We start from the raw sequence: 18566 nt of genomic DNA, 5'->3' as shown, positions 1-18566 counted from the left end.
ATGCTCTCGTGGACAAGTTGTGACCTGCACATTCATCATGCTATGAGATAACGTAACGTTACCAGACGGAGTTGTTTTCAAGGTAAATGCAGAGACAGGAACGCGCATCAGCAGTTGTGCATGAATCTACCTGGAAAACAACTCCGTCTCGTAACGTTGCGTTATTATCTCATAGCGTAGTGAATGTGCAGGTGTATTTGATGAGTTTGATGAGGGAAACCAAGAAATCGTATGAGCCTCCATAGCGCAGCTCTGAGCAGCTTGCGGCTCTGCTCTGCCGTTCTAAAAATAGCTTGCACCAACAATTAAAGGTAACTAGCCTACTGCTATGACTATGGCATTGGGCCAATTTGCCAAAATGTTGAACTATCCCTTTAAGAATTTCTCGAATTAATGACTGTAAGTAAAACACATCGATGGTGCTGAACAACCAATCGGTGGCTTTTGTCACCTGAAAGAAAAGATTTTATTCATCCCTTGCAGAGTTGTATTTTTGTAAATTTAGTTGTTTAGCCACTATATCTACTTAACTTTAATTTCCTCCATAACAAAAACCACACTTACATTTCACATTCCTGCTGGTTCGAGAACAGAAAACAACAAAGCCAAGTCTGAATTTCATCTAGTTTCTCTCAGTGTCTGGCCTCAGCGTGAGACAGGCCCACGCTCGTGATAAATGACTCCTGAAGATGATAAACAATATGAAATGTTTCTCCCAAACATGAATCTTTTCATCTCCTTTCTCGTCGTCTTAGCTTCACATCTCTCAAACTATCTCCTCTTCGTTATCTCCGTGCTGAATTTCTCTCTGCTCTTCCCCCCAACAGGCTCTCCGTTACCAGGATGGCCTCCACGGAGAGTCGCACCGACGACAACCCGTACGACTTCAGACACCTGCTGAGGAAGACGTCGCAGAGACGAAGGCTCATCAAACAGTACTGAACACAGGAGTGAACTTTTTCTCATCCGCTTGGCACAATCTCAATCATCATACACAACGCGTTGGCACTGGATTATCAGAAACAATCATAGCAAACAATATGAGAACTGATCCATGATTCATCACCGCTTCTTTAAAAACCTTTGGAACTGTTTAGTTAGGAAAATAAAAGGCACTGACTGCACTGATTGAATGCAGCATAGACAGGATGGAGGTTATGTGTAAATAATACAACGCTGAAGGTTTTATTTATGTCATTTGTAAACTAGACTTCGCTACTTTTGCCTATTTTGCCGTTTATTTTCTTGGATTGTCAGATGTTTTGTGTGTGGTTTGTCCATGTTCTATATTTAGATATCAGGTATGATTTTATAATGATCTGGATCATGTAAATATGCAGGTCCGACTCTTACACCGGTCTGTTTTGATGAAGGCAAAGACACCTTCATCAACATCGACTCCAGGGTTGTCATGTAAATGTACACTGTTTTTTTCTCTGCTGTGATCACCTCTTTGTTCATTTCAAAATAAAATATCATCACATTGATGATTAGGATGTTTCATTAATCTTACATATAACCATAGCTGCCTCCTTGACTCATATTCAAGCGTTTATTCTTGCTCTGGTGGCCATTTTGGATGAAAATATTTCATTTTTGTAAACGAAAAATAACATTCAAGACACCAGTAAAGAGAGTAAAACAGAAGCAGCTGTGTCACGTTAATGTAACCAGTCTGGTAATTCCTCCTCAACTCATCTTCTTTTTCTTTGAGATTCAACCTCTGACCTTTAAGTGGCATTTTAGAGAAGAACCCCCCACAGCAAGTGTTTGGCTGACTGCACACTCTGGCACAAAAACGCATGGACTACACAACCAAATAAAAGCAGGCAAAAAAACAACTATAAGAGGAAGAGGGTGGATGATACAGAAAGATTTTTAAATGAAGTAATAATGAAAATACCTCCAAAGAAGCATCATCTCTTTACTTCATCATCTTCATCTTTATTATATTAATATAAAGTCCTTTATAGAGACCAGACCCATACTGTAACTCCACAAATCTTATCATGGCTTTGCCACAGGGGTCTGGTTATTTTAATCATTCTTTTTGGCGTTACATGGTTGGTGCTGATTGCCTCCATGAATCATAGCAGATGTGGCTCAGTGTAGTTTTGATGCCTGGAGGCTGTTCATGAATACACAGAAAAAAATAAACAGTGCAGAAGGTGACAGTGGTGGACCTGCTGTATCCAAGATGTTCACACCAGTGCACAGATTTAAGGAGCAGGCCATATAGAGGTGTGATGATATTTATGGATGAAGTACTTTAAGAGGCTCAACCAAAAAAAAGGAGTAGAAAAAACTTACAGGAACAACTTAAAGTACTGGAAATGAAACGTGCTCAGGGGTAAAATACTTTTAGAGGAAACAGCACTGACGGGGGAGACGGGGAGGGGACCCTGCGCTCTCTCCTCCTCGCCGCCCCGCTGCATCCTCCACCGGGGGCGGGCAATTAGAGCAGCCGGTCTCCAAGAAATGGGTCTGCTGCGATTTACCGGCCAGATGAATTAGTTGACATCCGCTGTCTGCGTGGAGGCGGTGGTGGTGGTGGTGGTGGTGGTGGGGTCCAGCAGCAGCAGATGCAGGAGGAGGGGTGGGGGGGTTAGATGTGGTGGTGAGGGTGGGTTTATGTTGGGGATGTTTGCATGTATATGGAGTCACGACGTACGACGCAACGCAGTTCGTCATGACCTAAAGTGAATCACGACGGGATTTTCTTTTTTCAGTGACGTGAAATTTAGGTTAGATGCAATTAGGCATGGCTCAGCCCGCGCGCTGCATATTTAGCAGCAGCTGAAGCTCCAGCAGCTTCTGGAGACGAAACCAAAAAAAAAAAAAAAAAAAAAACACGCTCCTGCTTTTTGCGCTTCTTTTTTAATTTTATTGTGAAATAGCGCGTTTTTCACTATAAGGCAGATATTTTATTGTAGATTTATTTTTTGCAGCCTCAACTTGCTCTGACTATCTTCCAGTCTGTTCTGTTTTTTGTTTTTTTCTTCCTCTGAAGTGCGGAGAGGCTGCGCTCTGCGTGGACGCGCTGACAGGAGTGCGCCGCTCCAAGTCGAAGCGTTTGCGGATTTTCTCTGGGAAAAGACGCCGCTTGTCGCCTCGTGCACCTGTGGACGCCTGCGCGCACACGCTCACAGAAAAGGACTCATTTTTTTAAAAAAGAAAAAAAAATCATCTTTTTTTTCTCCCCCTTCACTCTCTCTCTGTACACACACACGCACACACGTTTTATTCTAAGGGGCTCTCCGGCTGCAGAACGCGTGTGTCGGATGCTCGGCGGGCTCTCCAGCAGTCTGCTCAGATTCAGCACCACATCCGCTTTGAGCAGATCCCGGTCGACGCGTGTGGATGGGCTCTGTCGGTCTCCGTGTCTCGTGCAGCTCCTAACTACCGGCAACAATGGCATCACAGGGTTTTTGGTCTCTCGGCGGAGATAATACGGGGGCCAACACCGGGAGTCAGAGCCCCAGTACGCGTGAGTGGCTTTTTTTTTGTCTTCATGGACCAGGCGCAGCAGCGCATTGTCTCCAGCCTGTATCTTTGATTTTCTTTTATTTGCCATCGAATCACAACCACACAGGCCTGCTCTATGTACAACCCATTCACGGTTTTTTTATTTCCTTTTTTCTAATTCCAAGTTGCGTGTTTTTATCTTAAAGTTGGACTGAGCTCATCTGATTTATCCCCCTTCTCTCTGTGTCTCTGTCTGTGTCTCTCCTCCAGCCAGGGCTTGGTGCCAAGCGGCGGCCCAGAAATTATCCGGAGGAATTGGATCGAAATTATGTGGTATGTTGGTTCCCAGTGGGGAGGGGAGGGGGAGGTAAAGGGGGTACAGGGGACGCTCCTTTTTTTATTCCCTTGTCATAATAATAACAAGGTCATAATAATAGCTATAATAAAACGGATATGTGATTAGTGTTTTTCTGTGGTTTTCCAAAGCGCTGCTGAATGTCGGGGAGGTGGAGAAAGCCGCCGGAGAGTCGGCCGCCAAGCAGCCGCCGGAGGAGACTGCCTCCAGCTGCGGCTGCAACAAATCCTGCAACTGCACCAAAGCTGCTCCTCACGCCTTCTCCGACCTCTATTCAACAGGTACACACACACCAACACACCAACACACTGTCCAAGTGGAGTGACTGCTCATCACCTCATCCGTGACCTTGGTTCAGTCACTGTACAGAATTAAATAAGTCACTGTTTTAAATAGAAGCATCTTTGCTTCCATTCAATAACATTGTTTTAAATCTATAACTCGCTTTATTCGTTCCCACAGCATTAAAATCCATGTTTTACACGACAAATTAAATAGATATGAGTCACATACAGCACGTGCCTGTGTGGATGGGATGACTACATGTATGTATATTATATATAGATCCAGATTGAGTGTTATGGTGAGTATTTAAACGGCGGTGGAGCGTTTCAGAGAGGTCACCTTCAGCTGGGAATACATGTGTTGAGCTTCGCAGGAAAAAAAAATCTCCTTCAATCATCAGAAGTGTTGAAACAATCAGAAACACGGAGTCTCGTGCTGGTGGGGCCTGTAGGATCGTTTCACTGCTGAATTCCACTCGTGGGCCTGCATGCGAATCTGCATTTTAATGACGCGTGAAAGCAGCTTTTTTTATTCCCATCGATGCAGGAGCCCGAGCCCTGCCACATCAATCTTTATTTATCATTATTCATATTATTTATTTATTTATTTATTTTTTGTCCTCAGACCTGTTACCCGCCATGGACGGTGACACCAAAACATTGACCTTCCTGCAGGAGGTGGTGGATATTTTACTGGCCTACATCGTGGAGTCTTTCGACCGGGACACCAAAGTGATTGATTTTCACTACCCGAACGAGCTGCTGCAGAAGAACAACTGGGAGCTGCAGGAGGAGCCCGCCACCCTGGATGATATCTTGATCAGCTGTCGCGCTACTCTCAAATACGCCATCAAGACAGGTAGGCCTACTTTACTAAACCTAGAGAAGAGCTAGATCCATGCAGCCCATGGCTTACTTAAATATATATGTTCATATAACTACTTATTTTAAACCTGTTAAATACACTATAATAATGTATGGTTTGGTTTATTAAGAAATATTCTCCTTTTATTATTATTATTTAAAGCTGCATCTTCTAGATGAACTAGGCCTAGACTAGGCCTGCTGTGTCAAATATGTCTAGCCTGTAACAGAGGCTTTAAATTGAATTAAAATTAAAATGAATATAGAAGGTAATGATACAGATGCTGAGATTTATAGAACAGCAAATAAGCCTAATAAGAATATATATAGGCTAAGTTATGACAGTATAAGTAATAGTGGTAAATCAAGAAAAAGAAAAAGCTCCCATGTGATTTTTAGAGAACATATTGAGAGATGTCCTCCCCAAAATATGCATAGAGAGAACAAAGAAACTAAGAGAAAAAAAATATATTTCTTTTTTTTTAAGGGAGGTAAAAAATGTTAAATGATGCTTATGAAAAAAAAAAAGTCAGACTGGAAGTTGTCCTTGTTTTCCTCCTCCTGGCCATCAGACCAATAAAGGCAGTGACGCAGTAAATCTGGTTCACCAAGTGGGAGATAATAGGCTAATAACCTGCCTTCATGGCTCCATTATTCTCTGCTGACTGACACAGGCAGGAGGAGATTTACAGCCACACAGCCTGGATTTCACCTCCCAGAAAACAAACAGACAAATATCTTCATCCTCTTGCTAACATTTTATTCAGTTTATCATTTATAAGCTTTTTAATTAAATGTTTACTCACTATACACTATGGTAGCCTATATAGTTATGAGTATATTTATTAGTGTACAGCTTCTCCTATGAGACAGATTCATTATTACTGTGATGTGTTTTATTGTATTGTCATTAAGTGTTTGTAGAGCAGCTTCAGGAGAAGTTATTAAATTATTTCAACACTCATCTGCAGCTACATAATGAGACAATGTTCGTATTCTGTTCTTACATGTGAAACATGGCAGGTTCAAGAGAATTATAATAATGCGAATTCATGTAAAAGAAAATAAATTAGTAATTCAACCACGAGTCTGATGGAAACATTTCTATATTTAATCCATTGCAGCAGCTCCTCCGCCTCTCTTATAAAATGAAGGTGTGTTTACCTCACACTACATTCCTACATTACCCACGCTGCACCAGACCTTCTCATCATTTCTCAAGATGATTTGAAATTTCACTGCAGCTGCATTTCCAACCTTTAATTAAAACGTTTCCATGATGACACTTTTCTTTTGCAGAAAAAGCACTTTTCAATTTTCCTGACACCAAGATGATTTTTTTAAAAATACACACACACCCACACCTCTCACCCTTATTTTTTTTTCATTCAGCCCACCCTAGGTACTTCAATCAGCTCTCCACAGGATTAGACATGGTTGGCCTGGCAGCCGATTGGCTAACGTCCACGGCCAACACCAACATGTAAGTGTGCTGCCTGCTTCATCATGATTTTTAATGATAATGACAATGAATTCCATTTCCGGCCCGTCCGCCTGCTCTCTGCTCCGTGTCTGCACCCGCTGATAGCGCACGCTTTTTTTTTTTCTTTTTTTCCCCACTCAATCATGGCAAATGAAAAGGGTGAAATGAAAGACAGACCCCACCCTCCCCCCACCCCTTCACCCCCCCTCTACCCCTCTCCCCAGCCCCCCACTGCACCCCTCCCACCTCAGCCTTTTATCCCTCCCTCCTCACCTCTGTTCCCCCATGGGGGATTCAAGGGGAGAAAATTAGCTCCGAAATTAAATTCAGACTAATCTGGAGCTAATTTCTCTGTGTGTGTGTGTTTTTGGGGCGATAAACTCAGGGAGCGTCGGCCCTGGCAACCGTCACACACTGCAATAGAAACCTCATGTTGACATTTGGGGGGGTTTTTTTGTGTGTGTTTTTTTTTAAATGACTGCAGCTAATACACCATGTACTAATAGGAACAAAAATACCAGGAGGCACATACAGGAAATGTACTTTTTAAGCAGCAGCAGCAGTGATGATTAGAATAACAGGGAGTAATATGTGCAGCTCTGGATGTGGGAAAATTAATGTTGTTATCTTCTCCAGAAAATTGTCACATTTCTTTGTGCGTGCAGGTACATTTTGTCCAGAAGCTGCTGTGGTATTCAGCTTTTTCATCCATAATTCCACATTTTTAGCACAGAAGTGTATTTTTTATTGTGTCTTTTTTTTCTTCATCAGTTTCCTCTCTAAATCTGTCCTGAAGCTGTAGGAGGGGGTAAAAAAAAAAAAAAAAAAAAAAAGGAAAAAAGAAAGAAAAGTCAGTTTACTGGCTATTTCTCAGTGATGAGTCATGACGCATTTTTGTGTAAGCGCTCGCTCCCCGCCCACACCTCTCCATGTTATGTGATTGTCCCCTTGTGTAACTGCAGGTTCACCTATGAGGTGGCTCCTGTCTTTGTGCTGCTGGAGTACGTCAGTCTGAAGAAGATGAGGGAGATCATTGGCTGGCCCGACGGCCGAGGAGACGGCATCTTCTCCCCTGGTGCGTACAGTTGTATGTTTGTATGTGAAGGCATCGCCACCACGTCCAACCCCCCCTCTGTGTTTCACTGAAAATGGAACTGCCTGTTCATGAGTGTGTGTATGTGCTGCAATGTCACGTGTCAATTTGCATTTTGATGATATAAATGGAACTCATTTCAAATACAATTAGCATAAAATAATTTTCTTTTTCCAACTTCTAAGCCCCCCCCCTCTCCCTCCCTGCTCCCTCTACAACCTTTAATTTCTCCCATGTGTTTCTGTCTGTCACATGACAATGAGGAGCAGCGATTGGAGGATTTATTGACAGACTGTGATTGGCTGTGACATTGTGGTGTCATCTCCTGATACGCCAGAAACAAAAAGATTTTATTGAGTGTTTTCTTATTTAAAAACCTGATCCCACATCTTTAAACTCTGCATCGCTCTGTGGTAAAAACCCTGCGTCACTCCCAGGAGACTTCGTCCAGTTAGGGTTCTGTGATGTGCGCTTACACTGACTTGACTTGACTTGACTGTCTGTCTGTGCTGTGGATCACTGAGCCCTGTCTGTCCTCTAGGTGGTGCTATTTCCAACATGTACGCCATGCTCCTGGCCCGCTTCAAGATGTTCCCCGAAGTGAAGGAGAAAGGAATGTCATCCGTTCCCAGACTGGTGGCCTTCACATCCGAACACGTAGGCTTCACACACCACCGCATCAGATCAGATAATAAACACTGGGCGCTATTTGAACCGAGAAGTCAAAGAACTCTGAACCTGGTGTAGGAAGAACAGAAAATGTCACATACTGTAGCTGTGGTTTGATGTGTGTGTGTGTGTGTGTGTGTGTGTTTTTTAAGTGACTTTCACACCAGTGCTGCTGAGATTACACTGACATTATGTGTGTCAGACACAGACGGACACGAGGAGACTGGTGTGTCGGACACATAACAGTCATCCATGTGTCACCTCCTTCATCTTTAAAGGACATTTGAAAGATGCTGCGAGCAAAAAGCTGTTAAATCACGGACAAACCGGTCATCGTCATCATTTTTTTCTACATTTTACTTTTCACCCTCCTGTGATCTGGTCTTTTTGTAAAACAGATATTAAAATACAATCTATGGTTCATTTTCCTTTTTTTTTAATCTTTCAGAGCCATTTTTCAATCAAAAAAGGTGCAGCGGCTCTTGGCATCGGGACTGAGAGTGTCATCTGCATCAAAGCAGATGAAAGGTAAAGATTGACTTTTATCTGAGCCTTTTAAATGAAAGGGAACATATCAGAAGTCAGTATGGAAATTACATGCTTTACTTTAACATTTAGTAGCTGTAGCACAACTGTATTTACTTCACAGCTCTCACCAAAGGCAAAGACATGTAATGTGCTTATATAATAGCATATTATATATTATATATACATATATTATACATAGATATGTATGAACATTTAAGATCAACATATTTCAGCCTTTTTAGCTCACAAATTCATGATATATCACTCACAGGGGCCTTTTTTTTAATCAGAAAAACTACTTTAACCTTTTGGGTTTAAAGTAAATTTTGCTCATAATATTTCTATAATGAAGTAGTTTAACTGGTAATGGAGCATTTTTATGTTGTTTTGGTATTTTTACCTCAAGTAAATCAACTTTTTTTTTCAATCATGATGAATCCACAAACAACAAATCCATATGTGACTAAATATTGATTTTTTTTCCTCACGCAGTGGTAAACTGATCCCGGCTGACCTTGAGAGGAGAATACTGGAGGCTAAACAGAAGGTAATGGGATGACATTTGTAACTTGATACAGCTCTGAACTTATTGTGTTCAGTGGAGTGAAACCACATTGATGATGAGGGGATTGGGAAACATATTGACATTGTTATATCCGCACTCATGTTCTTGTTTGTCTGTGCTCGTGCAGGGTTTCGTTCCTTTCTTCGTGAGCGCGACCGCTGGAACGACAGTGTACGGAGCCTTCGACCCTCTCATCCCCATTTCTGACATCTGCAAAAAGTACAACATCTGGATGCACGTGGATGTGAGTATGATAATATAACCTGAAACCTAAACAGCCGAGGCTTTGATGTGTGCAGAGAAATCTGCATAAACATTTCCTTACGTGCTGTGTCTCACCACAGGAGGCGTTTTTAGCGAAGGAACACACACAAATACAAAGCTCACCAGCCAGTTTGACAAATCTATTATGTCTGTCTCGCCTCTAACTGCTTTCATTTGACCCAGATAGGAGCTAGCCATTCCCTATCTAACACTGGAGATTAGAAAAACTGGAACAGAGGCTGTAAATCATCTCCTCCCCTGACTTTGCCATCATGGCCTCTCTCACTGAAGGAGCTCTATCTATTAATGAAGGTGATTTAGTCCTGACAGGAGGACACATCTATTAAGAGCCATAGATGGCCTTGTCTATCATTCCTCAATTCACTAAGATGAGGGGGAAAAAAACACATCCTGCTTTCAGAGTTTTTGTGGAACCGGCTGTTTGTGTGCTGGAGTCCATTCAGCTCCTCAGTGGATGTGTGTGTGTTCTGTGGCCTTTTTAAACTACAAGTATGACTCTAGGAGGTCGTCCTGTGAACTGTTGACACGTCTGTGACATCACCGTTCAGAGTGATTTGATTTTTTTATTTCGTACATGTAAAACACCATAATTATTATCATCTTTTTTTTTTTTTAAAAGACAGCAAAACCAAATGACAAAAAAAACTAACTACTGTATGTAAAATATAGTATATATAAATAATTCCATTAAAGCAGAAGTAAGCAATCCGGTCGTTTTGGCTAATGCTGCGTTCCAGGCAGGCTTTTGAAACCGTAAATTACAGCTTCATGTCACAACTTACGATTTTGTAGCGTTCCAGGCAACCCACTCGTGTTTTTCCGACCTGTTTTACCTGTGAAAGTCACTATAACGGCCACTCGTAACTTCCGACCGGTGAACTCGTACCAGATCGAACTGGTACCACTTCACAGGTCGGAAAAACATGAGTTACGGGCTGCCTTGAACGCACCATAACAGTCCTCATCCCTACGTCAGCCCTGCATGCCGTTCTCTCTCCTCATTGGATAAAAACTGTAGGATACGATAAATGTTTTCTCTTCGGCTCAGAGCAGAGCAGAGTGACTGACAGACCCGTGTTTCGGTCCAAACACTCTATGTAAGTGATTGCTGTCGGAAGATATAACTATTTAAGACTTATATTAACACAAATATATCGCTTACTTCTGCTTTAACATTTGCTTACGTGCACAAAAAGGAGGAAGTATAAACTTCACATCAACCAAACTAGTGTTTTTCTCTAAAGTCCTAATGCTTCACCTTTGTAACCATGACTAAGCAAAAGAAAGACATGATAATCACCCTCACACAGTCTGTAGTTATCACCCCATCATCACATGTAAAAGTCTGGACTTTCCCCCAAAGCATCTGACAGAATTTAGACATTAGAAAAAGAAAATGTTTGATTGCAGGTTATGAAGAGAACATCCATCATATTTGAGATGGATGATTTAAAAAAAAAATGCTAGACCAATCATTCGGCACTATGAGATATTAATGGTATGGCTTTATTCATCAGCTGCTAAGTGACATGATAAGTATCATCATTACACAGCTGGTCCACCAGAGAGCAGTGGCAGGTTTCATTTTTAAACAGAAAATGTTCTGTACTGTGTATTGTCTTCACAGTTCATTAGAAATAACGGCAGCAAACCCATTTAATAAAAGATACATGACGCTAAATGTGCAAAGTGGCTGGCACACTAGACCTTTCAGTTGTGTTTACAGTGTGTACACGTGTGTGACTGACCTCTGTCTGTCCTGTCAGGGTGCGTGGGGAGGAAGTCTCCTCATGTCCAGGAGACACAGGTGGAAGCTGGACGGAGTGGAGAGGCAAGTGTCTTTATAAGAGGCTGTGCAAGACGAAGCTGGAGAGCGTTTGAAATGATGATGCATGATGGTTGTTTTTCTTTTCTTTTTTTATTTAATCCGCAGAGCCAATTCAGTAACATGGAACCCACACAAGATGATGTCGGTCCCTCTGCAGTGCTCTGCCCTGCTGGTCAGAGAGGAGGTACAGACCGTGTCCCATTAAACAACTATTCATAATTGCAGTACAGTGCACGTGTCCTTTTGGTTTTATTGATGTAATTTATGGCTCATTATCTCCACTGTAATCACTGAGTGTCTGTCCCTCGCTCCCTCCCTCCCCCCCTCCCTCCCCCGCAGGGTTTGATGCAGAACTGCAACCAGATGCACGCCTGCTACCTGTTCCAGCAGGACAAGCACTACGACCTGTCCTACGACACCGGAGACAAGGCGCTGCAGTGTGGACGCCACGTGGACATCTTCAAGCTGTGGCTCATGTGGAGGGCCAAGGTGAGGGGAAAGCTGCTCTTGTTAAAGGAATAGTTCAACATTTTGGCAAAATGGCCCATTGCCATAATCCCTATAGTCTTAGGAGTAGGTTCGTTACCTTTAATTGTCGGTGCAAGCTGTTTTTAGAACGGCGGAGCAGAGTAGCGAGCTGCTCAGAGCTACGCTACAGAGGCTAAAGGGATTTCTTGGTTTACCTCATCAAACTCATCAAATACACAATCCAACAACTCCAAAACGCTCTCGTGGACAAGTTGTGACCTGCACATTCACCACGCTATGAGATAATAATGGAACGTTACGAGAGAGAGTTGTTTTCGAGGCAAATGCAAAGACTGGTTGCCGAAAAACTGCAGTGGTTTTGCATGAATTTACCTCTAAAACAACTCTGTCTCTTAAAGGGACAACGATGAGTTTCTATTTGGTTATAAAAAAGTCTCACGTTAATGTGGATGAATCTCCGCTACCCACACTTGTTAATGGGCCCATTTTCTAAATATCGTTTTGTCTCTATCGTTATTTTGTTATTAGTGGTGGCGGAAATGCTGGTCGAGCCGACCAGCGTTTCTTTACTTTCGGTTTCGTGGCGAGTCATGAGAATAACGCCGCCGAATCGCCGTTTATGGTCGGAACTACGACGGTATGTGATCGTCTTCCAACCTCTGACTTTAATTCTTGATGAATGAAAACATGAGTCTGTCTTGCGCTGGTCAAAGAATTTCACGGTGCGCGCGGAGGCTCATAAATGTAGTGTGAAAACGCTTTGCTTTTCCAAAACTCCTCGTTGTCCCTTTAACGTTCCGTTATTATCTCATAGCGTGGTGAATGTGCAGGTCACAACTTGTCCACCAGAGCGTTTTGGAGTTGTTGGATTGTGTATTTGATGAGTTTGATGAGGGAAACCAAGAAATCCCATTAGCCTCCCAGCTCGCTACTCTGCTCCGCTGTTCTAAAAACAGCTTGCACCGACAATTAAAGGTAAAGAACCTACTCCTAAAACTATAGGGATTATGGTAATGGGCCAATTTGCCAAAATGTTAGTGGAGGTCATGCTTTTAAGAGAGAGTATACCTGTATGTTGTTAATATTGCACTAATGTTTGACATCAACCTTTGTGTTCAAACAAGTGAAGCTTGTTAATGATAAACTGGCTGCAAACTGCAAACATGTGAACTTGCTTGATTTTTTTTGCATTAGTGAGCTAATTTTAAAATGTGCAAGAGTAAATGTCATATTTTGATACTGCAAATTTTTCGTTTTCCACACATGCCTTCGGGGCTTCTGCACTTTTATTATCTAAGATTTGAGACTTTAAGATTTATATTTCAAAACCTCTCAGTTCGCAGCTTAAACCGTATAATTCCGACAACAACAAACTGCACAAACACCCTCAGGCTTTAGTGTAGATGTTGTAGGTTGAACAAACAGCTTTAACAGATCTGACTGATTTCTTCAACAGGGCACCATTGGGTTCGAGGCTCAGATTGACAAGTGTCTGGAGCTGTCCGAGTACCTCTACAACAAGATCAAGGACCGAGAAGGATACGAGATGGTCTTTGATGGGAAAGTACGTTCATGTTCAACTTTCCTCTCTCACTCTCTCTTTCTCTCTCCACGCCAGGATAATTCATCCACATCCACATAATCAGAGAAAAGTGGCTAACATTAGTCCATGTTGCTCCTTTCACTTCAGTGTACTCGGTGTCATTATGGGTGACTTGATTGGCACGCGGGGTGCTCTTGCTTTGTGTTGGATGAATGCCATTTTTACCTCTGGCTGCCAGTATAATGTGCTGCTATTATGTTTAATGAATAGCATAACAGCCTGTAATTGCTCATCTGCATATGAATAGCATGATGTCTGAAATATCCTCCACCAGGCAGAACTACAACAACAAAAACATATGCGGGGATGACGGGGTTATTAAGCTAAAAACTCTTGTATAAAAGGAACGCTTGGACACCCAGAGTCATTTGTAGTGAACGCTCTTTAATGGCTCCAGGCTTATTGTTTTCCTGCTGAGCTACAAAAGGCTAAGAGCATCATAACCCAGAGGGTGATGGGGAAAAAGCCAAGTCCTCTGGGCATCAGCCCAGGTGTTCCCTTTTCTCTGGCGCCCATTAAGCCTTTGCATCAATCTGATGTTGAATATACTGCCATGCAACCGGCCCGGCGGTATAACATAACAGAGGCTGGTGTGCGTCTCCAGTCAGCTGTTGGTAATGGATGCTTTCCCACTGGCGGGCAGATCGGCTCCGGCTCGCTTTCGGATGCCAAAAAAATAGAGTTGTGAGGTGATTTCAGACACACAGAGTGTCTGGGGATCAGACAGGCTACCTGTCTGCTGCCGCCAACACCCGCTGGATTTTCTCTCTCTGAGGTGTGAATTGCTATTTTCAATCAAACCCTGCTCCTGCCTGGTGGAATGGATGGACACCTGTCACATGTAGCACTTTGTGACTGGGAGGAATCTGTAGGATTTCAGGCAAAGACGGCTTCACTTCCCTTTAAATGACATGGCTGCAGGTCTGTGAATGTGCTGCATATGTACATGTAATGATTATATAGTTTTCATAGAGTGTGTTGCGTCCAGAGACTGGTGCTGGATGGAATGTTTAAAACAATCTTTTTGCTGTTTATTACAATAGAGGAAGTGTCTGCAATACAACATCATTAACATCCCTCATCATTACATCCCATTATTCACAACCTTCCTTGCAAATATAATCAATTTTACTAATGTTTTTAAGCTGCATAGAAGGGTTGTATGGTTGTGGGATGTATTTTTTTCTACGTTAAAGCTGTACCACTACTAAAAGACACAGATGTGAGCAGCAACATTCAAACTAAAATATTAAAGCTGCAGCTGTAAAAAAAAAAAAAATATATATATATATATATATATATTTAGTTAGTTATATTTAGTTATATTTAGTTAAAACACATTTAGTTAAAAAATTTAGTTAAAACACTTTGTTAACTATCAGTAAAGCTGCAGAGATGTGATGTGTCTCATTTTGCATCCTGTGATGCATTTCATCCTCAAAAATATTGATTAATGCAGCTTTAAACATCCGGCTAATTTTGTTTTTAATTATAACATGCTTGAATGCATGTATATTAATTCACATGTGGTAAAAGCATCGCTCAAATTATTTTAATTGCTAAAGTTTTTATTTATAGAAAGCGTAGTCAGACCCATTAATTTCTCTATTAGCACTGGGGGGCATCAAGTTATCACACATAGAGGTTTTAATTTAGATTAATTAAGGCTTTAAAAACAACACAAACATCCCATAATGATGTTATTCTACTTCAAGTCACTAACATGTTTTTTATTTACCCAGCCCGGCACACGCACGTCATTGTCCTGGTGTTTCTCCATCAGTTTTCTCTCTTTCTCACCTCTGGTCGTCTGTGTCTCCTCAGCCTCAGCACACCAACGTCTGCTTCTGGTACCTCCCTCCTGGGATCCGCTACATGGAGGACAAAGAGGAGAGAAAGAAACACTTGCACAAGGTGGGTGAGCGGCGATAAGAAGCCCGGCTGTCGTATCTACCAAAAAACACCTTTCATGTGCCCCTGCCAGCCTTTTCATCTCCATCCAGCTTGACCATTACATGTCCTGCTCATTAGGGACGACACACGTTCACTTACACGTAGGATTTCGGGGAGAAAAGAAAAAAGGAAAAAGATTCTGCTGTGACAGTCAGGAAGGAGCGAAGTGGAGAGTCAGACTTAGAGGGAGTGGGGCCGGTCAGAGGGGCCCACTAATTGTCAATTAGGACAAACAGATGGTGTGTGTGCCTGTCTCCTCCTCTGTAAAAACCATCAACCTTTAAATCGTCACCATCTTCGTCGTAATACATGAGACGGAGAGGTTTCCTTTTGTTTGTCTGAGTCTGATTGAAGGAGCTCCACGGTTACACTTCACTGGCCTCAGCGCTGGAACCACATTTCTTTTTTTTTTTTTTACACACGCCGTGCTACTGAGACCGAGGAGTGATGTAACACTGCCAGATTAGCGCTTTGATGTAAAAAGTTCTTGATTTCCAGTGAGTATTTTGAGAAAAATGGGAAAGAACTGGAAAAACTGACAGAAAGACTGATTCAGTGGAGGAAAAAAATTGCAGCTGCCGATTGATTATTCCCCAGAACCCACAGCTGCAGAGGGACACCTGCAAGACATCAGACAGAAGAAAAGTGTGGATATGTGATCACAGCACTGCAGCATCTACACGAGCCTATAAACATGACTATGTAAGACTGAAACTGAAGCCGAGTCCTGTTCCCTCAGGAGTTTTCAGAGTTTCTCCAATTTTTCAACTTAATATCCTCACGTTTATTAAAATTCTCTGTAGATTATTCTGGACTTTGAGATTATTTGAGTCACAGTTAAGTTAAGCCCTTAAGCCAAAGCTGCAGTTCAGTGTCATCTTAACTCACTGATTCCTATGTGCATATGCATGAAGTTGATTATGGGCCACAATCCTGCACCATTTTTGAAGGTTTTCCAATTTTTTTATGTTCCAGTATTCACCGAAATCCCACAGCTGTAAAAGGATGTTTCAGAGACACTTATTGTGAAATATTTTTCAAAATAAGTGTCTTCGTAGCTCAGTGCTGGTCCAAACAGTCCAAACAGTGAGTGTGAGCGTTCAAAACTTGTAATTGAATTTGCCACAGCTCATCACAGTTCAGAATCCACACCGCCATCAGGACGGCACTGAGCACGGAATAAAATGAGTGTCACTGCGGCGCTCCGTGAAGATAACCTCTGAGCAGCAGCAGCCACCGCTGTGTGCACCGCCGCCGTCAGATGTAGTCGCCAGGCGATGCCGATCAGCTCCACAGTGATAATCTGAGGCCAGGACGGGACCAGCTCAGTGGCTGGAGGAGGAAAAAAAGGAATTATAAACTTTTCAAAAACTTTAAGTGCAAAAACTGAGCGGAGATGATCAGTGCAGAGTGAAAACTGACCCAACAAATACACACAGAAAATTGTATAACTTCCATGCAAATGTTGTCATGTGATCAAGTCTTCTTTTGCTATGAATTTATATTCACATTCACATTAAAGGTATCCAGTGTTTGCAATGTGAAATCACAACTTATTGGCTTATTTATAAGAAGAAGAAGCATGACAAGCACCGATTGAACTGAATACAACATCATTGAATGTTTTAAATTAAATTAAACTTGACACAATTTTATATATTGTCATAATACCAAGTACCAATACTAAGTTCTATTACTTTAGGTATCAATCACTCCAGTCCTAGTTTTCAAAGTCTGCAAAGCTCCTTATTATATTTATTGCATATACAGTAACTACATTATATATTACATATATTTTGTATCACTTGTGTTATTATAACTTACACTCAAAAATACCTACAGTACACCCATGTTGTCTTCTCAAGTAAAACTGAGTCAGAGTTGAAGATATTTGTCTCCAGATTTGGACTAAATGCATCTGTGTCTGGTTGTTTCCTCTGAAGCAGCTTTAACTCACTCCTGCTGTACATATTGTTTTTTTTCCCCAGGTTGCCCCGGTGATCAAAGCCAGGATGATGGAGTACGGGACGACCATGGTCAGCTACCAACCGCAGGGGGACAAGGTCAACTTTTTCCGCATGGTGATCTCGAACCCGGCCGCTACCTTCGAGGACATCGACTTTCTTATTGAGGAGATCGAACGACTCGGCCAAGATCTATAAGACTCGTCTCACCACGTCCTCCTGTACTTTCCCTCCTTGACGGATGAATTGTTTGTCGTGAATGTACTGGTAAATTTTTTTCTTTTCTTTTCTCTCTCTTTCCTCCAAAGTCACATATTTAAGAGTATATTTGAGAAAAAAAGAAGATCTACAGATATATCCATATATTATGTATTGTAGCTTTTCCATGGACTGGCTTGGTCCAAAGCTATGTAAAAGTGCTTCTGTCTGCTTTTCCTATAGTGCAGTAGATCCCAGAGTAGTGTAAGTGGCGTGACTTTATATGTACTTTTTGTGATATGAAATGCTTGTGCAATAGGTGGATGAGGAGTTTATTCTGAAATCATTTCTCATTTGCCGGGTATGTTGTTAAAAGTGCCAAACGTGGTTGTGTTCTATTGTAACTTTAAATTTTAAACTTCTGGTTTAAAACTATAAAAAAAAAAAAGTTTCCAAAAAAAAGAGAAGCACTTCACCTTACCTCAGCTTAATCGACTGCCTTTACATCTGCACATCGTCCTTCAAGCAGTGATTCGGGACAGATTCTCATATACAGTGAACCAGCACATGTTAAAAATAGCATCACAACCAGAGCAGGCTGTTGTATAGATTTGGAAATATTTGCGAGAATGATGAAGTAGAAAAGAGCAAAGTGAACTCAGCATTTATGAAGGTGAGCTTGTCCATCGTGCATCTCCACAGCCTTCACCTCTTGCTCCATCCTTTGTTTGTTGTCATCTGATATCAAATGGACACTATTTCCAACCAGGCTGTATTCTAACGCTGTGCTGAGTGTGCTTTACACGTCATAATGAGAATAACCAACGCTTCAGAGGTAAACTACAGTTATAATCCTTAAGATGTACTTCTTATTCCAAACCCTGTTTTTGTTACAATCAAAAGATTCCCTGGAAACACAAACAAACACGCATTATAGACA

At 41.8% G+C, this 18566-nt stretch overlaps 2 protein-coding genes across 10 annotated transcripts in view; both read left to right on the top strand.

Annotated features, from left to right (window-relative positions):
* The window catches only part of myo3a (myosin IIIA), a 63278-nt gene extending 62048 nt beyond the window's left edge, over positions 1 to 1230 (top strand). For all 9 annotated transcript variants that reach the window (XM_085763895.1, XM_085763894.1, XM_085763890.1 and 6 more), the window contains one exon: positions 828 to 1230. In XM_085763895.1, the coding sequence (XP_085620021.1) occupies positions 828 to 942 (115 nt within the window). In that variant the 3' untranslated portion in view covers positions 943 to 1230. The remainder of the gene's footprint in view (positions 1 to 827) is intronic.
* A 1407-nt stretch (positions 1231 to 2637) lies between these two features.
* On the top strand, positions 2638 to 18256 carry gad2 (glutamate decarboxylase 2). Its single transcript, XM_085763906.1, has 16 exons — positions 2638 to 3487; positions 3736 to 3798; positions 3952 to 4101; positions 4730 to 4963; positions 6361 to 6451; positions 7414 to 7526; positions 8086 to 8201; positions 8662 to 8741; positions 9234 to 9288; positions 9434 to 9550; positions 11358 to 11422; positions 11525 to 11603; positions 11759 to 11908; positions 13365 to 13472; positions 15336 to 15425; positions 17453 to 18256. The coding sequence occupies exons 1-16, from the start codon at positions 3412 to 3414 to the stop codon at positions 17624 to 17626; spliced, it is 1761 nt and encodes a 586-aa protein (XP_085620032.1). The 5' UTR covers positions 2638 to 3411; the 3' UTR covers positions 17627 to 18256.
* The last annotated feature ends 310 nt before the right edge of the window (positions 18257 to 18566 follow it).

This window comes from Trachurus japonicus, chromosome 20 (assembly GCF_045865225.1).
Source record: "Trachurus japonicus isolate A0001 chromosome 20, Traja_1.0".
NCBI classification, from domain to species: domain Eukaryota; kingdom Metazoa; phylum Chordata; class Actinopteri; order Carangiformes; family Carangidae; genus Trachurus; species Trachurus japonicus.
The sequence above is the reverse complement of the archived record's forward strand: the minus strand, read 5'-3'. Positions and strand labels throughout refer to the sequence as shown.

Coding starts and splice junctions, on each gene's coding strand:
- gad2 (XM_085763906.1), top strand. CDS start 3,412: ATGGCATCACAGGGTTTTTGGTCTCTCGGCGGAGATAATACGGGGGCC. Junction 8,202..8,661: donor TGGCCTTCACATCCGAACAC/GTAGGCTTCACA, acceptor TTAATCTTTCAG/AGCCATTTTTCAATCAAAAA. Junction 13,473..15,335: donor AGATGGTCTTTGATGGGAAA/GTACGTTCATGT, acceptor GTGTCTCCTCAG/CCTCAGCACACCAACGTCTG.